The sequence below is a fragment of the Penicillium oxalicum genome, chromosome VI (assembly GCF_001723175.1).
Source record: "Penicillium oxalicum strain HP7-1 chromosome VI, whole genome shotgun sequence".
Classification (NCBI taxonomy): Eukaryota; Fungi; Ascomycota; class Eurotiomycetes; order Eurotiales; family Aspergillaceae; genus Penicillium; species Penicillium oxalicum.
The window spans coordinates 3,644,788-3,659,909 of NC_064655.1; the positions used below are offsets into that span (position 1 = coordinate 3,644,788).

General features: G+C 51.8%; 6 protein-coding genes across 6 annotated transcripts; 5 read left to right on the forward strand and 1 right to left on the reverse strand.

Annotated features, from left to right (window-relative positions):
• Positions 1–2,341: 2,341 nt before the first annotated feature.
• POX_f08487 (uncharacterized protein) lies at positions 2,342–4,274 on the forward strand (the record flags this gene model as incomplete). Its single annotated transcript, XM_050117258.1, has 4 exons — positions 2,342–2,958; positions 3,038–3,163; positions 3,251–3,334; positions 3,413–4,274. The coding sequence occupies 4 exons, from the start codon at positions 2,342–2,344 to the stop codon at positions 4,272–4,274; spliced, it is 1,689 nt and encodes a 562-aa protein (XP_049967397.1).
• A 990-nt stretch (positions 4,275–5,264) lies between these two features.
• POX_f08488 (uncharacterized protein) lies at positions 5,265–7,405 on the forward strand (the record flags this gene model as incomplete). Its single annotated transcript, XM_050117259.1, has 3 exons — positions 5,265–6,223; positions 6,278–6,526; positions 6,586–7,405. The coding sequence occupies 3 exons, from the start codon at positions 5,265–5,267 to the stop codon at positions 7,403–7,405; spliced, it is 2,028 nt and encodes a 675-aa protein (XP_049967398.1).
• A 550-nt stretch (positions 7,406–7,955) lies between these two features.
• POX_f08489 (uncharacterized protein) lies at positions 7,956–9,515 on the forward strand (the record flags this gene model as incomplete). The annotated part of the gene is made up of 1 exon (XM_050117260.1): positions 7,956–9,515. The coding sequence occupies one exon, from the start codon at positions 7,956–7,958 to the stop codon at positions 9,513–9,515; it is 1,560 nt and encodes a 519-aa protein (XP_049967399.1).
• A 667-nt stretch (positions 9,516–10,182) lies between these two features.
• POX_f08490 (Methylthioribose-1-phosphate isomerase) lies at positions 10,183–11,434 on the forward strand (the record flags this gene model as incomplete). The annotated part of the gene is made up of 2 exons (XM_050117261.1): positions 10,183–10,703; positions 10,798–11,434. The coding sequence occupies 2 exons, from the start codon at positions 10,183–10,185 to the stop codon at positions 11,432–11,434; spliced, it is 1,158 nt and encodes a 385-aa protein (XP_049967400.1).
• Positions 11,435–11,684: 250 nt separating this feature from the next.
• On the reverse strand, positions 11,685–11,891 carry POX_f08491 (uncharacterized protein; the record flags this gene model as incomplete). The annotated part of the gene is made up of 1 exon (XM_050117262.1): positions 11,685–11,891. The coding sequence occupies one exon, from the start codon at positions 11,889–11,891 to the stop codon at positions 11,685–11,687; it is 207 nt and encodes a 68-aa protein (XP_049967401.1).
• Positions 11,892–12,996: 1,105 nt separating this feature from the next.
• POX_f08492 (uncharacterized protein) lies at positions 12,997–14,070 on the forward strand (the record flags this gene model as incomplete). The annotated part of the gene is made up of 1 exon (XM_050117263.1): positions 12,997–14,070. The coding sequence occupies one exon, from the start codon at positions 12,997–12,999 to the stop codon at positions 14,068–14,070; it is 1,074 nt and encodes a 357-aa protein (XP_049967402.1).
• Between the last annotated feature and the right edge of the window lie 1,052 nt (positions 14,071–15,122).

Consider the following 15,122-nt stretch of genomic DNA (forward strand, 5'->3'; position numbering starts at 1 on the left):
GTCACCTGCTGATAGGGTCCGGCCCTCCGCCGAATGCGCGACTCGAACAAAATTCGGCGATTTTCGCAGGAGATGAACAGCCTTTCACGTGACACAGGTTTGATGTCTCAGGCAGCAAGCAGGTGGGACCGGAATTGTTGGCGGGCCAGCTCTTGGACGTTATTCCTTCGGGGCGAGAAGACTTTTTCCATCCAAACAATTGAGACTTAGTAAAGGTCAAAAACTATTGAAAAATTTGGTGTGAAGCCGCTGTGGAACATATCAATAGCGCATCAAGAAGGCGGGGGACGACGGGAGGAGTCGTGCACACGCCTAGGAACAACGTCGACTTCCAATGTATTCTCACGTACACTGGAGGATCTTCGATGACAACCTAAAAAAGGGTCCGTTGCGGCACGAAAATAGTGGACGCTTGACTACTAGTATATCATTGAAAGAACTGGGTCCAGGCGGCTTTGTTACATCTTCTTGTGACTGCTATCCTGCATTGTCGCCGTCATGTCCGAACTAATTTCGAACCTTGCAACTCTGGAAGGGAAATAGGTCCCCGTTAGATACTGGAAAAGCCTATGGTGGCTTCTTCTCTCTTCGCACCACAGGCTCCAGTGAAGTTCCTCTACTTGAATCGAATATAGGTATAATTAGATAGGCCCTGTCTCCCTCACTATGCGCTTTACATCATGATTCATGAGCAGAACAGTATAGACCCTATAGATCCACCCGACGGCGGGTGTGTCCCAAAAATCAGTTAGTCTCGGATCTAAATTGTCCCAGTGGGTAACCCAGTACCCAAGAACTTGGATTCTTCTGCCTCCAGGCTACAGGGACGACCATGCTTTTCAACACTTGCCGGGCCAAAAGACAATTCGAACTCATGATACTTGATAATCCAGTTTCTGGTAGTCCAGTCGATGCCCGTTTTTATCAGAAGGGATCGACTGGGTGAAGGGGGAGCTACGAGTGATGAACGAGAGTGGAAATATTGAATCCGATCAATGCAACATCCTAGCCCTAACATGACTCGTTTGGCTGACGAAATATGCTGATCTCTCTGTATTGCCCGTGCTCTCTTGATCCCGGCTTTTTGAAAACACGATGGCATCGTCGCTGCGAATGAAAAGGCAAGCGCCAGTAACCGAAATGTCACAATAAGACCAAGACCAGGGCCAGCATTACCTCTGGGGCCAGGACTCACTCGAGGTGCATAACGCTCGCTTAGGGGGGAATGGAGGTTGTTTGAGCGATCAGCAAAAGAAGACGTGGTGTTGATTGGAGCCCTACCCCAAAATTCAAAAGGGCGCCTGACGCGCCCAGCAAAGATTACTATCGACTCCGCGTCTTATAGAGCTTGGGGTAACCGGGGGGTACTACTCTTGCGCACAACCCAGGCCGCGTATGTGCGACGAAAAATCGGCGGTTCCGTGACTACATGAATCAGTATAAGTGCTCCTAACGCCTGTTTTCAATTTCAGTTCAAGATTGTCGGTCTCCCGAGTCTCTCCACCTGATCTTGCAGGAGATACCACATAGTTGGGTCATTCACAGCCCTGTGCCGAAGAAATATGTGGACGGCGAAGGATACGGACGCTCACGAAACTTGGAGTTGTGTCAGTAGTTCGATAGTTCTGCCGATCAGATGCATTGAGCCCACTTGTTATGGCAAATGAGTGTTCACGTAGCGTGCAGACAAAGAAATGGATGCACCAGAGGTTTCACGGGATTGACCCAGAGGCATCGATCAGAACTCCTTTGAGAAATTAGTATCCACCAAGGTAGCGCAAGCCAAGGTTCACGCCAGGTTCGCCGTCTGCAGGAACAAATCTAATCGCTGCGACCAGGCCAATGATACATTTCCTGGTCGCTCCACTATCGCAAGTGGAACTCATAATTTGCCCGATCTGGCCTAGTAGATCTCTCTGAGCCTTCGGACTATCGGCCTCGATTCTGGGCAAACTGGCACCGTGGCTCCTGCGTGCAAGCCATCAAAGGATCGACACACGCGGGAAAACGACTGCCGAACTCTCCCCGTGCTATTCGAAGGCAGCACGAGGACCAGGTACGTTATGGATGGAACCGAGTCAATTGCTCAGGGTTCCACATGCTTGTATGAGAAAGGAGAGCCCGAGTGCTGGACGCCAATAGAGGCTCTAGCGCTCCGATCAAAAATCTTATGAGAAATCAGGAATCAACTCCACAGCAGGGATGTCACGGGCTGACTTAAATGCAATGGTCTGCCCTTTGTCTTCTGTCCGATTTGCCTGGACAAGCGGAGCCTGTACCATCCAACTTCACCACTTTCATTCAGCGCTTATCTCCCTTCGCTCGTTTCAAATCATCCACAATGGGTTCCGAATTAGGACTCACTGCCGACACGCAGGCGGCGCTCGACCTTTCACCAGCCAGTATCTGGTGGGTCGTCTGGGGATGTGTCTGGACGGCCCTCGTCGTCGCTGGCATGGCCTATCTCGTCAAGAATCGTGATATGCCGACGCTGAGAATTCGAGGCCTCGCTCTTTCACTGTCTTCCATCGTTCTTTTGCATCTATTCGGTTGGGTATGTCAGTTTGGTCTTCTGATTGGCGCCCTGATGCCGGGTGATACTCAGTACTGGGTCATGGGCACATACCTTCCATGCGGCATCGCTCTCTTCCACGCCTCCAATGCCCGATTCCTCCACGTTGCCAAGCTTCAGCGCAAGTACGCCGTTCAAGGACGCCGTTCGCTCGATGCGGTGCTGGATGTGAAGCCCAAGGCGGGTCTCATCAATCGTTTCCGCAGCCTCAATTACACAACAAAGATTGTCATCGCCGTCGGTATTGCGATGATCGTTCAGATCTTTCTCACAGTCCTCATGTATCTCATCTCTCGCAAATGGCATAGTTCGTGGGGAATTCCCGGTACAGAAGTCCATGGAAGTCCCATGGCCCAAAAGGCAGCCCAGGGTTCAGGCTGGGAATGGTAAGCCACCCTCTTGCATGATATCATTGTACAACTCATTTGAACTCCGTGGATGTTGACGACGACCCGTACGAACTAGGTGGCCTGGTGTTTTCTGGCAATTTGTGTGGTCGTGGGTGGTGGCCCCGATCGTCCTCTGGAAATCACGAAACATTCGCGATACGCAAGGCTGGCGCCTTCAAACTATTGGCTGCGCCCTGGGAAGGTGAGTGCATCGTGCGAGACCATAGTACCAAATAGGGATTGGTCTTCAACATGCGGGTCACTAATATGACTCGCTTCCGATCAAAAGTCTGCATGCAACACCTATGTGGCTCATTGCTCTTTACGTGCCAGGCATGGCGCCTGTGAACCGATACTTTATCCCCCCACAATGGTAAGTCTTTCCTGAGAATGCGAATTCGGCCTGACGTTAAGGTTCAACTGGCTAAATCTCACAATTCTCGCTCGCCAGGATCTGCTTGTCGATCTGGATCATCGAGATTTTCACAGTCTTCCTTCCCTGCTGGGAGGTCATGCGTCACCAATCGCTTCGGCAGGAAACTCTGGATTCTATCGCGCGGTGGGAAGCCAGAGTGAAGGTGAACTCCTCGGAGGATAAATCATTCAAGTCGGATACCACCGTTGTCGAGTCTATGGTATCAGGTCGAAAGTCCATGAATGCGTCGATTCAGACGAATGGCTCCCGCGACAGCATTTTGACCATGGGTGCCCTTGAACACGTCCTGGAGCGTAATCCTCTCCCATTGCTGGAGTTCTCCGCGCTGCGCGAATTCTCCGGAGAAAACATTGCCTTTCTCATGGGGGTTGCGACATGGAAGAACTCACTACCGCACGTGTTGAAGAACCAGACTACTTCTCGTGACGGCCAATCCCAAGATCTTCTCCGTCGAGCCTTCAACGATGCCCTGGGCATCTACGTCGATTTCATCAGCGTGCGTCACGCCGAGTTCCCGGTCAACATCTCTTCGAATGATCTCAAATTCCTCGAAGATACCTTCGAGCGTGCTGCATGCCTTCTTTACGGTGACGAACGCGAGGCTGACCCAGTCACCCCTTACGATAATTTCGCCATGGAACCTATTTCCCCCACTGTCTCAGAGGGTTCGGAAGCACATATCGCGAACGGGACTCGTCATCGCATCTATTATTGGGGTGACATACCGGACCACTTCGATGCGACTATCTTTCGGGATGCTGAGGCAAGCATTAAATATCTCGTCCTCACCAACACATGGCCCAAATTCATCAAGAGTCAACGGTATGCCTCAGTTGACTCTCTGGGGACTCTCACGGACATGTATAAGACTGTTTGAGTGCTTTGCGATCACTTCGCCACCCCACTCAGCGCTTCCTGGCCTGCGCTGTCTATACCCCGTCATTCCCTTTTTTTATTTTCTTCGCCGCAGTCAAATCTTCGTCAAGCAAGAAGATATCTCATTTCAAGCAATCACTCTTGTCGGCTTTTTCATCACATGAACCACTGGATACCCATATGTCTCGATTAACTCAAATTCGAACCTTACCGTTACACGCCAGACTTCACTTCAGGGTCGGAACTCGACGCACTCAATAGTATGCCATTGCCCGTGTCCAGCCTTGTAGCTCGAGTAAACTGTGTAACTTTGAACTTCTTGCACTATCTTTTCAGGTCACGTGTCTCTATATCTAACAAGGACAATTTCACTCCTTGGACATTGATACATATGGAGGCATGTCCAATCGTAAGCTCACCAGGCATGGAATAAACGAGGCGATCATGGCAGGAATGAAAAATTAGCTTGTCATGTTCACGGCGAGACGGGCGGCTGGTGCTTCCCACGTTTCAAGGTTGGCTATGCCTTTTTGAACCCGTGAATCGGTGCCGCTACAGAATCGCGGACTCAATACGGTTCAGGGCGTGAACTCCAGGCTATGTACGTCAAATAGGGGCCAAACGATTGACATGTGGGACGGAGGGAGGATTAAGTTGCAGAACATGAAAGGTTGTTGCCCGGCCACGATTGGTGTCATGGTGTCATGGTGTTATGCCTGAGGAAACAGGCGACAAAGATGCCGCGAGACTGCTCCGCTGCGCCTCCGCATTTGTCAACTAACCTCCAGCTCAGGGCATGAAAACTGCCAGCGCCAGCCCGGTATTTTTCAATCTGATTCGATTCAGCAGTCTTTTTCCAGAGGCACAGTATCACCGCCTTAAATATTTGCTCTCTCGGGGTACATTCGCCATTCCAGGGGCCGAGTTCCATCATCTGCACGCGCTCGGCGCGGCACCAGTTACTTTTCCTTGATCATTGCCGTCGCCAATCATGGTCGCTCGAGGCACGAAGACTACAATGCAGCCATTGCGTGCAACGACTCGGAAGCAGCCGCAAAAACGCGAGCGGGATGAGTCGCCGGTGACGCCATTGAAGCGTCGTCGGACGCAGCTCTCACCAACTGGGTCCTCGAAAACACCAGCGTCTGCACAAATCGAGTACACAGCCACTCCCTTATCAGGACTTCGAACTAGAGAGCAACTCGACCGATATTATGAAAACGTCAAACGGGACGAACAGCGAATTCTGGAAGTGAAGAGCAAGTTGGGAATCTTGCGCGGGGAGATGGACGCGGAACCGGAAAGCTCACCCGAGGAATCATCCGAATCGACCTCCATAGGCACGAAAAAAGCAATCAAACTGATGGAGAAAATTGTCGCGAACAGCCAATTGATCGAAGATCTCGAGGAGGAACGGCGACTGGTCCCTCCCAAACCACGAGGACCTACACGCGTGAACCAAGACGGTGTTGCGAAATCCCGGAAGAAAGAAAAAACGCAACGTGAAAAACTAAGAGACAATATTCGAGCGTCTCGCAGGCGAATCGCATACGCATGGGACATTCTTGCATCGGCGGGGATAGTCAATGAACCGGAATTGGATTCGAGCAACAATCGAAACGTCAATGCGGACAACACACCATCCCGAATTCCTTCTCCAGACCGCTCAGCGAGACTCGCCAGGCAAGCTCGGACTTCGGCCAGAGATTTGGTGGAGAAGCCAAACAACGAGCCGGTTCTTCCAACGGGTGGCAGGCCAATTGCTCGGTCGACCAAGTCCTCTGTTTCTCCTGAGCAAAGTCCGCCAGATACAAATCCAGTTCTTGGGCCCGAGACCGCGCGAGAGCAATCTCCTGTTGAAAAGAACGCAAAGCAATCTCAGCTCGAACAACGGGGGAAACGTGCACTGAGCGCACGGCTCAAGAGGCCCAAGGTAGCTCTATCTCAAAGGTAAGTTCTCCACGGATATAATCTGACACGAAAGCTACTGACAACTTCGGGCAGATCTACACATCGCACCGGTCGATCAATCTACTCTCCGGACTCTGTCGACACTGACGACGAGCAGCAATCTGCGGAAGAAGAGCTGTCTGAGAAAGAACAACGGCCCGAGCAAGAGGAGCAGCATACAAATGTACCCAGAGAGGCGACTTCTTCAGAAGTCGAAGAATCGGCTGGCCCAACGGCGCCAACGACCCCGAGCATAGCAGAGCAAACAGATGAGGAGATTCAAGAGACCCCTCCTAAGCAATTGTCAGTGAATCAGCTTAGTAATTTACTTGTGTGAGTATTGGCACTAATGATCCATGTAGGCCTCGGAATGAACCTATTGACAAAAAGCCCGGAAATAATAGCTCGACAAATGACAAAATTGAAGAGGAAAGTGAGGACAACCGTATCTATGGAGCCATCAAGTCCAAACCAGCTTCCTCGACAGCCGATCTCTCCACACAAAGTACGGGAAAGGACAGGACACCCAAAACCAGTGAAGCTGGTGAAGATGCGGAGGAAAAGATGAATGGAGAAGGAGGCGATGATGACGAAGAAAGCTCGGAGGGTGAGGAAAGCACAGAGAGCGATGGCTCCGAGAACGAAGATGACGATGATGAACGTGTCGCAGCTCAGCTGGAGAGGGAAGATGATATCCTGGATCACGCGGCCGAAGCCTTGTCTGAGAGTATCAACCTCGAAGAAGAACAAGACGCAGAATCTCCTCAAAGCACAAAGGCACAAGATTCCGCGGTGAAAGTTGAAGGCGAGCCTAATGAGAGCCCGGTGCCCGCGTCGGCTCGTCCTCTCGAATCGCCCAGGAGCGCCAACGTGACCCATGTGAGCAATACAGAGCAAGGTCATTCCTCCGTCAGACCCTCTGGTTCTCAGCCATCACAAGTATCACCACCGCCTCAAGAACCTCCGTCCTCCCGGCCCAGCGCTGGCTTGTTTGAGCGCATGAACGGAATACACACTTCAGGCTCCTTTGAGGCCATGATGGCCAATCTCAGGCAAGCGGCAGCGGAGAGACAACGGCAAGCGGAGTTGGCAGGCCCGATCGATGACTCGTCAACTTCGGATTCGTCTGACGATGACTCTATGCCATACTGGTCCCCGGAACCGGAAGCCAAACCTTCATAGGATAATCATATTGCGGAACTACGGCTTGTCTCGATTAAGAAGCCGCCTGGAGCGTTGAACGGCTCGACTCGCCTCTTCGTTCTTACCTGTCAGCTGTCTCTGTGAGATGTCTTGGAGTCCATCAATAACATGCTCAATTGCAACTTTCTCTCACGGTCAGGTAATCTAGCACGCACTTCCCTCGGTAGACAATGCTCGTAGCCAAGACCTAGGGTTTTTGGTGAGCAGCGTAGAACACTCTCAAAAGAGAGACCTGCCCATCACACGCAAAGAAGGCAGTACCAATTTCTTGAACTCTCGATTTTGTTTTGGCGAGAACTCCATATCGCCTATCGGTTCTTTTGGTGCCTGAGGCGGTCATCGGAGGTTCTCTCGGAAGCTCGATCTCCAGTTTCTCAGGAGGGCGCTGGTGAGAAAGACACTCATGTGGTCTTTTCCCCAAATGAATAATGACAGAGAGAGAGATGGGTTGACCGCGGCTTTGCAGGATCTCCTGAACTGATACCTTTCCTGTCCACTCCAGGACCCTTTCTGCCTCTATTTTGGCGCCATGTCAGCTCGTTTGTTGCACCCAGACGAGTACGAGCTGGCCTCGCGATCGTCGGCCGACACGGACGGCACCTTCAATCTCGACGATGATGATTTCGAGTCTCAAACCCCAGCCACATCAAGACTCAGGTATCGGCGAAAACCGTGGCTCACTCGGCTATTCTCGCCATCTGGATATCGACAGTTGAAGTCCCATGCGCGACCGATTTTCCTTCGCTCCGCTCGTTCAAGCTGCGTGCCTCGCTTCTGCGCTCGTCGACGATGCTGCGGCCTTCATATTGTTCTCGGGGTTGTACTGGGCTTGGTCGCATTCGCCTCTATCTTCTTCCCTTCATACACCCACCCTCCCGGACATTATGCGACGCTGCGACAGTCGGCATTGGACGGGAATATCGCTGGGCGGGGAAACCCACTTAACCAGAAAGTATTCATCGCTGCAAGTCTCTACGATCGAGGGGGCGATCTCGCTCGGGGCCAGTGGGGTACGCAGCTACTACAGCTCATCGACTTGCTTGGTCCGAAAAATGTGTTTGTAAGCATATATGAGAATGACAGCGGGAAAGAAGGTGGTGCGGCACTGCGTGAACTGGAGCAACAAATCCCGTGCGCCAAGTCGATTGTCTTTGAAGAGCATCTGGACCTCAAGACCATCCCGTCGATCATTTTACCCGGAGGTGAGACGCGTACACCGCGCATCGAATATCTCGCGGAGCTTCGCAACCGAGCTCTTAAGCCGATCAACGACCATCCCGAGACTCGGTACGACAAACTCCTTTACTTGAACGATATCTTTTACGATCCCATTGACGCTCTGCAACTCTTGTTCTCAACAAACCTGAATGAAGCAGGAGAGTCGCAGTACCGCGCAGCGTGCGCCGTCGACTTTGATAACCCTTTCAAATTTTATGACACCTATGCCACACGCGACCTGGAGGGATACTCAATGGGATTACCGTTCTTCCCGTGGTTCTCCAGTGCGGGCGATGCTGCCAGTCGCTCCGACGTACTGCACGGGAAGGATGCCGTCCGAGTCCGGAGCTGTTGGGGTGGCATGGTGGCCTTCGACGCCAAATACTTTCAAGACCCATTGCCGGGTGGCACGACTCCAGCACGATTCCGCTCAACCTCCGAGCTATTTTGGGAAGGCTCTGAATGCTGTCTCATTCATGCTGATCTGAAAGATCCCCAAGCCGGCCTCGACGGGGTCACCGCTACGGGCATCTACATGAACCCATACATCCGAGTTGCATATGACCAACGCACTCTTTCATGGCTCTGGATCACCCGGCGATGGGAGCGTCTGTACTCGCTGATTCACAATATCGGCAATCATCTGGTGGGGTTACCATGGTATAATCCTCGTCGAGCCGAGGTGACGGGCGCGCGAGTTGAGGAAACCGTCTGGGTCCCCGACGGCAACCACGATGGTGGAGGTTCTTTCCAGACAATCGCGCGTACCGCTGGAAACGATGGTTATTGTGGACATCGAAGTCAACAAGTCATTGTTGAGAACCGTAAGCCTGGCCAAAAAGGGTTCGAGAATGTCCCGGTGCCATCATGACACCAACCGGGCAGAACAGGCGCGTCTCCGAGACGTTACCTAGACTCGGAGCTATCTTGTTTTTCTTCTTCCTTTGTGTGGATATTAGTGTACATAATTTTCCCATTATGGAGTGTTAGGCTGTGGATAGAACATGTGTGATGTATACTACCTACTGTTGATATGTATGATATTGCCCAGGGTCGCTCTCCACATTCAGCCATTCAACCAATACAATGATCACTTGGTTTGAATTTGATGTACTGCCCGAGGTGTTGACATCCCATCTCGGCTGAGGTTACGATATCAAATATCGAGTTGACACTGGACCCTACTATATCAAAAGTCAACATATACACCATGAACTAGGTAGGTCCTATTGGCCACTTGGTACCTACCGGAACCCCGGAAATTGAATAATGATCTTTCCAATTCCATACAGTGGAGAGTCATAAATTGGTTTTTTGCAACACTGGCATACAGTAGATATCTTCTACCTGGATTGGAATGATCTCCAGCCATTTCGGGCTGTACCGCAAGGGCGGGAACGTTTTGGCCTCAGGCATAAACTACACTTCCGGCGGGGCGCATTTCCCAGATGCCGCGGGGCTCGAGAAGAGGAACAAGGAAAAAAATACGTATATATATATCTGACAAGATAAATCCACCATTCGACCTCCTGTCAGCTATGCTACAAGCAATCAAATATGACCAGGGACACCTGGAGATCCTGGACCAGCTGCAACTCCCCTTCGTCGAAAAATACATCCCGATTCAGACCGCGGAAGATGGATGGAATGCGATCAAGGACATGAAGGTCCGAGGCGCTCCCGCCATCGCGATTGTCGCCATGCTGGCGCTTGCCTCTGAGCTGCATGCCCTTCAGTCTGCAGACAAGATCCCTGATTCACCACAGGAGGCCGAAACGTTGATTGCGCAGAAGCTGGAATACCTGGTCACCAGTCGCCCGACTGCGGTGAACCTGGCCGATGCGGCACGAAAGCTTGGGGCTGTGGTCACGACACAGGCTGGACAAGTGGGAGCCATGGGCCCGACTGTGGTGGCGGCGTTTATGCGCGGCGCAGAGGAGATGATGGGCAAGGACTTGGATGACAACCAGCGCATCGGCCATCACGGGGCGGAATGGATCATGGCGAATGCGACCAAGGGCGGTTCTGATGTGGCCGTCTTGACGCACTGCAATACGGGGTATGCTTTGCTTTCTCACAACTGCTTGGAGACCGACGATACCGAGGCAGGTTCACATTGACGTTGGCTAACACTGGGTTTGATTATCATGCAGCTCTCTTGCCACGTCCGGCTACGGCACTGCTCTGGGTGTTATCCGCTCCCTCTTCTCCAAGAACGTTCTACGTCACGCCTACTGCTCCGAGACCAGACCCTACAATCAAGGCTCCCGCTTAACCGCCTTTGAATTGGTTCACGACAAGATTCCCGCTACTCTGATCACGGATTCCATGGCCGCGGCCCTGCTGGCAGATCCCAAGGCCGGCGTCAACGCTATCGTGGTGGGCGCGGACCGGGTGGCCGCCAACGGAGACACGGCCAACAAGATTGGCACCTACAGCCTCGCAGTTCTAGCCAAGTACCACGGAGTCAAGTTCCTGGTTGCGGCGCCACGCACCACCATTGATCTGGCAACCAAATCCGGCAACGAGATCGTGATCGAGCAACGTCCGGCCGCTGAAATGATCAACATCAAGGGCCCTCGCGCGGGAGCCCCCGCGATCGATGGCAATGTGACCTTGGAGACGGTCTGCATTGCCGCTCCAGGAATCAATGTGTGGAACCCATCCTTTGACATCACGCCAGCTGCCTTGATTGATGGCATTATCACGGAGGTGGGCGTGGTCGAAAAGGGATCGGATGGCCTCTTCCACATGGATGTTCTGTTCAATGGCTCGGCTCCTCAGGCTTGACCTGACCCGGAGATGACGTTGACGTTGACTTGGCATCCCCCGAAGTTGCGCTCTCCTTTGTAGTTTGTGGCGATGCAGTTTGAGCCTCGAAAAACGCTAGCAATTCGTCCATCTTGCCCTCAATGGCGCTCAGGTTTCTCTCCAGCTCGGACGCAGTCTGTTCCCCCCTAGATGACCAAAGTTAGACAGCCATGGTCACGTTCAAATACATATGGAGCGAGGAGCAATACTTCGCTATATCGGCAAGGGCCTAGACAGCAAGCGGAACACCGTTAGTAATGTTGATTGTCTCGTAAGTCGCACCCATTACTGGCAGTGGGGGTGCCATGGTATGCTTCGCCATGTTGACGATACCCCAAGAACCTCCTCGGTCCTCTGACCCAATATGAATCCCACCGATGGACGTGAAGTGGCTCACCTGTGCAAGGCCAAACTCATCGCCATTATTCTGAGGCATTTTGAAAGATGGTGAGAGATAGTGCTCGCTGTGTTGTACAACGGCACGAAGGTGGGATGGTCGGAACAGGCGCTACCACGCTTGTGCCTGGGTGCCATTGATGCCTCAGGCCAACGAACCTTTTGTTCTCTCCAACGAGTGACGGTGACCTTCTACGAAACCACACTCACCACCCTCACTGCCAACACCTCAGTCGTGAGTTCTGCAGGAGCAGCGAAATCAGGAGAGGCCAGCCAAGCTTTTGACTTCATTCGGCGAGACTGCGGTGAGACCGGTCTATATGAGGACTAGACCGTCCGCCTACGGTCTACTTGCAGTGGCATGGCTGCTTTTCTCAGCGTCATTGAATGGTCCACTGGGAACTCAGGAGGACCTCCAGTTTGAGTTATGCATATGTAGTACGACGTGGTGCATGTGAGATAGAAAGCTCCGACCTTTCCCTAACTCTGCAATAGTAGCTTCTGGCCCGGTACGAGTTCCTACAGTGACATACTTGACCGCCCTATATGCCGCCCTCGTTGAATTGTCTCAACCTTCAGGAGGACGCTCCTACTTTCCTATCTAGGAAGGTGAGACTTGGGAAAGCTGTGGACGTACGTCCCAGACAGACCCGAGCATTGTTCAGTGGGGGAGACCGTCGACTCTTGTCGCGCGTAGCAGCAGAATCATTATTCATTCGTGGAATTTGGCCAAGATCGCAAAGACGAATACGGATACAGTATATCTCTCGGAGGATTGTGCTCGGCTCGTCGTGTTGTGTGTCCATGGCATCTTATATGTGTATGGGCCCAGAATCAGCATACTGGAATTTCAGGTCCGCTCCAATAGCAGGCGCAAGATCAAAAAGAAAACAGGATTGCAATCGTGGGTGGGTTGGATCGTCGCGGATACAGCTGCTCCACGCGCGCAAGGGATGAAGGGATTCGTTCCAGCCAAGAGCTATTGACTCGCGTTGCTGAGAATGGAATGCAATAATCAACATTGCTATCAAGGGTCGTCGGATCGCATATAACTTGATTCCTTGCCCTCGATCTCGTTGATGGCATCTCGATCAACCTGTGCCTCATCTGTCTCTCCTTTGCATCACGCTTTCCTTCCGTTGAAAATGCACGTCCAAACCACCTGGGTTGCCCTCCTGGCCACCCTTCCCACTGCGTTTGCTTTCTGGCCCACCTACTATTCCCAGAATGCCAACAATGCCAACAACGTCGGCAGTGTCAACAGTGTCAACCCTCACAGCAATGACGAGCCCAATGTAACGATCGAGACGGTGTTCCAGTTCCCCAACAATGGCTCCTGGATCGTCAACTTGGTCGAGCGCCGCGATGGAAGCCTCCTGTTGACCCGGTTGGACACCCCCGAAGTTTGGTCTCTTGATCCTGCCACCGGAACCGCGGAGCTTGTCCACAGCTTCCCCATGGTCACCAGCTGCTTCGGCATCAGCGAGATCGAGGACGACGTGTTCGCGGTCGTGATCGGTAACTTCTCCTCCACGACCTACCAGCCCACCCCGGGATCTTTCGTCGTGCAAAAGATCGACTTTTCCAACGCGGCGGCGCGAACAGAGGGGGCAAATGCCGGCCATACCGTCTCCGAGATCGCCGCCATCCCGGAGGCCGTCGCTTTGAACGGTATGACCAGCTTCACCCGGGAGTCTCACTTGGTCTTGATTGCGGACAGTCCCGTGGGTCTTGGCTGGAAGCTGAACACGCAGAGCGGCGAGTACTCGGTGGCACTGAACAACACCAAGCTTCGTCCTGCAGAGGGCCAGGCTCTGCCCTTGGGAGTCAACGGTCTCAAGGTTCTTAACGACTACGTCTACTACTCCAGCACGACCCGTATGGAATTCGGCCGTGTCAAGGTCAACTCAGAGGCGATGCCGGTTGGTGACTATGAGACTATCGCCAGTGGATTCCTGCCCGATAACTTTGATGTTGCCTCCGATGGCACAGCCTATATCGCGACCGATCCCCAGAACTCGGTCGTCCGCATCACTCCTTCTGGTCAGATCGCCCTCGTGGGTGGTGGTCAACTCTCCACGCAAATGCCCGGTGCGACATCTTGCCGTCTTACCAGTGATGAAAAGACCGTCTATGTCGGTACCAGCGGTGGTCAGGTTGCTCCTGTCCTGGGTCAATTTATGGAGCCCGCCAAGGTTGTGAAGATCACTTTCAACTAAGTCGGAGGATTTTTATGACGACGTGGGAAAATGAGAAATGTGAAGCTCATGTGAAATGCTTACACTCAATGGCGGCATGTTCGAATTTCGTGGAATACCATCCAACTGGTAAGGAAAAAGACTTTTCTGTTTCTTAAAATAATTTAATCTTATATCGTGTCTTTTATTGGGACCGTCATGACCATTTGCATCTCCTTGCCAGCATCTTCAATAATGGATCGATATGTGCCTCATTTTACCAACATTGATACGAAGTATCCATATAAGTCTCAGTGTCACCCGATGCGGTCGAAGCTAAAACACCGATGCAAGACACTGGAAAACACACGGTGTTGTCCAAACTGAGTTTTGTTGGGCAGACGGCCTTGAGATAAAGCGCTTTTCTTCCTGCCAGCGGTCTTGAACGCAAACCGACTGGAGAACTTGGCCACTGCATCAATCAAATATGAATATTTCGTGCCCCTTTGAAGCTTTCCTTGCACCTCCCACCAGATCACGAATACTCACGTATCTAATTTATCATCATTCTAAACCCGAGGATACTGCAGTGCGTCCGGCAGAAGTTTTTAATTTTTCAAAAGAAAACGAGCGTTTCTCTTTGACAGAAACCAATTATATTTATTCGCTCAAAACCACTCGACCAACCAGCACAGAAATACATTGAAGAAATTGACTGGAGCATTTGATCATCCTAATTCACTCTCGAGTCAATGCGCATAATGGAGCCCATTGGTCTTTACATGCGAAGTTTGGCTTGCTTTGCTTGGAAAACAGTAGAGTGGAATCGATGGGCTAAACTGCCTAGGTTTGGAGGTTTGATGGTCTGGAACTGAAGCTCTTCCTCGACTTATCCTCTGTCTGCCACTCATGACTCCAGATTTGAGGTGAAATCCACTTTATAAGCGTCTAAATCCATGTTGTCAAATAAACTGACAAATCATTCGTTGCTCTAGTATAGTACAGTATGAACACATCATCTGTTCGTACAAAAAGAAAAGCATTCGAGGCATCGAATCAACAAGGAATTGTCGATCAAATATACCTGGCAAGGA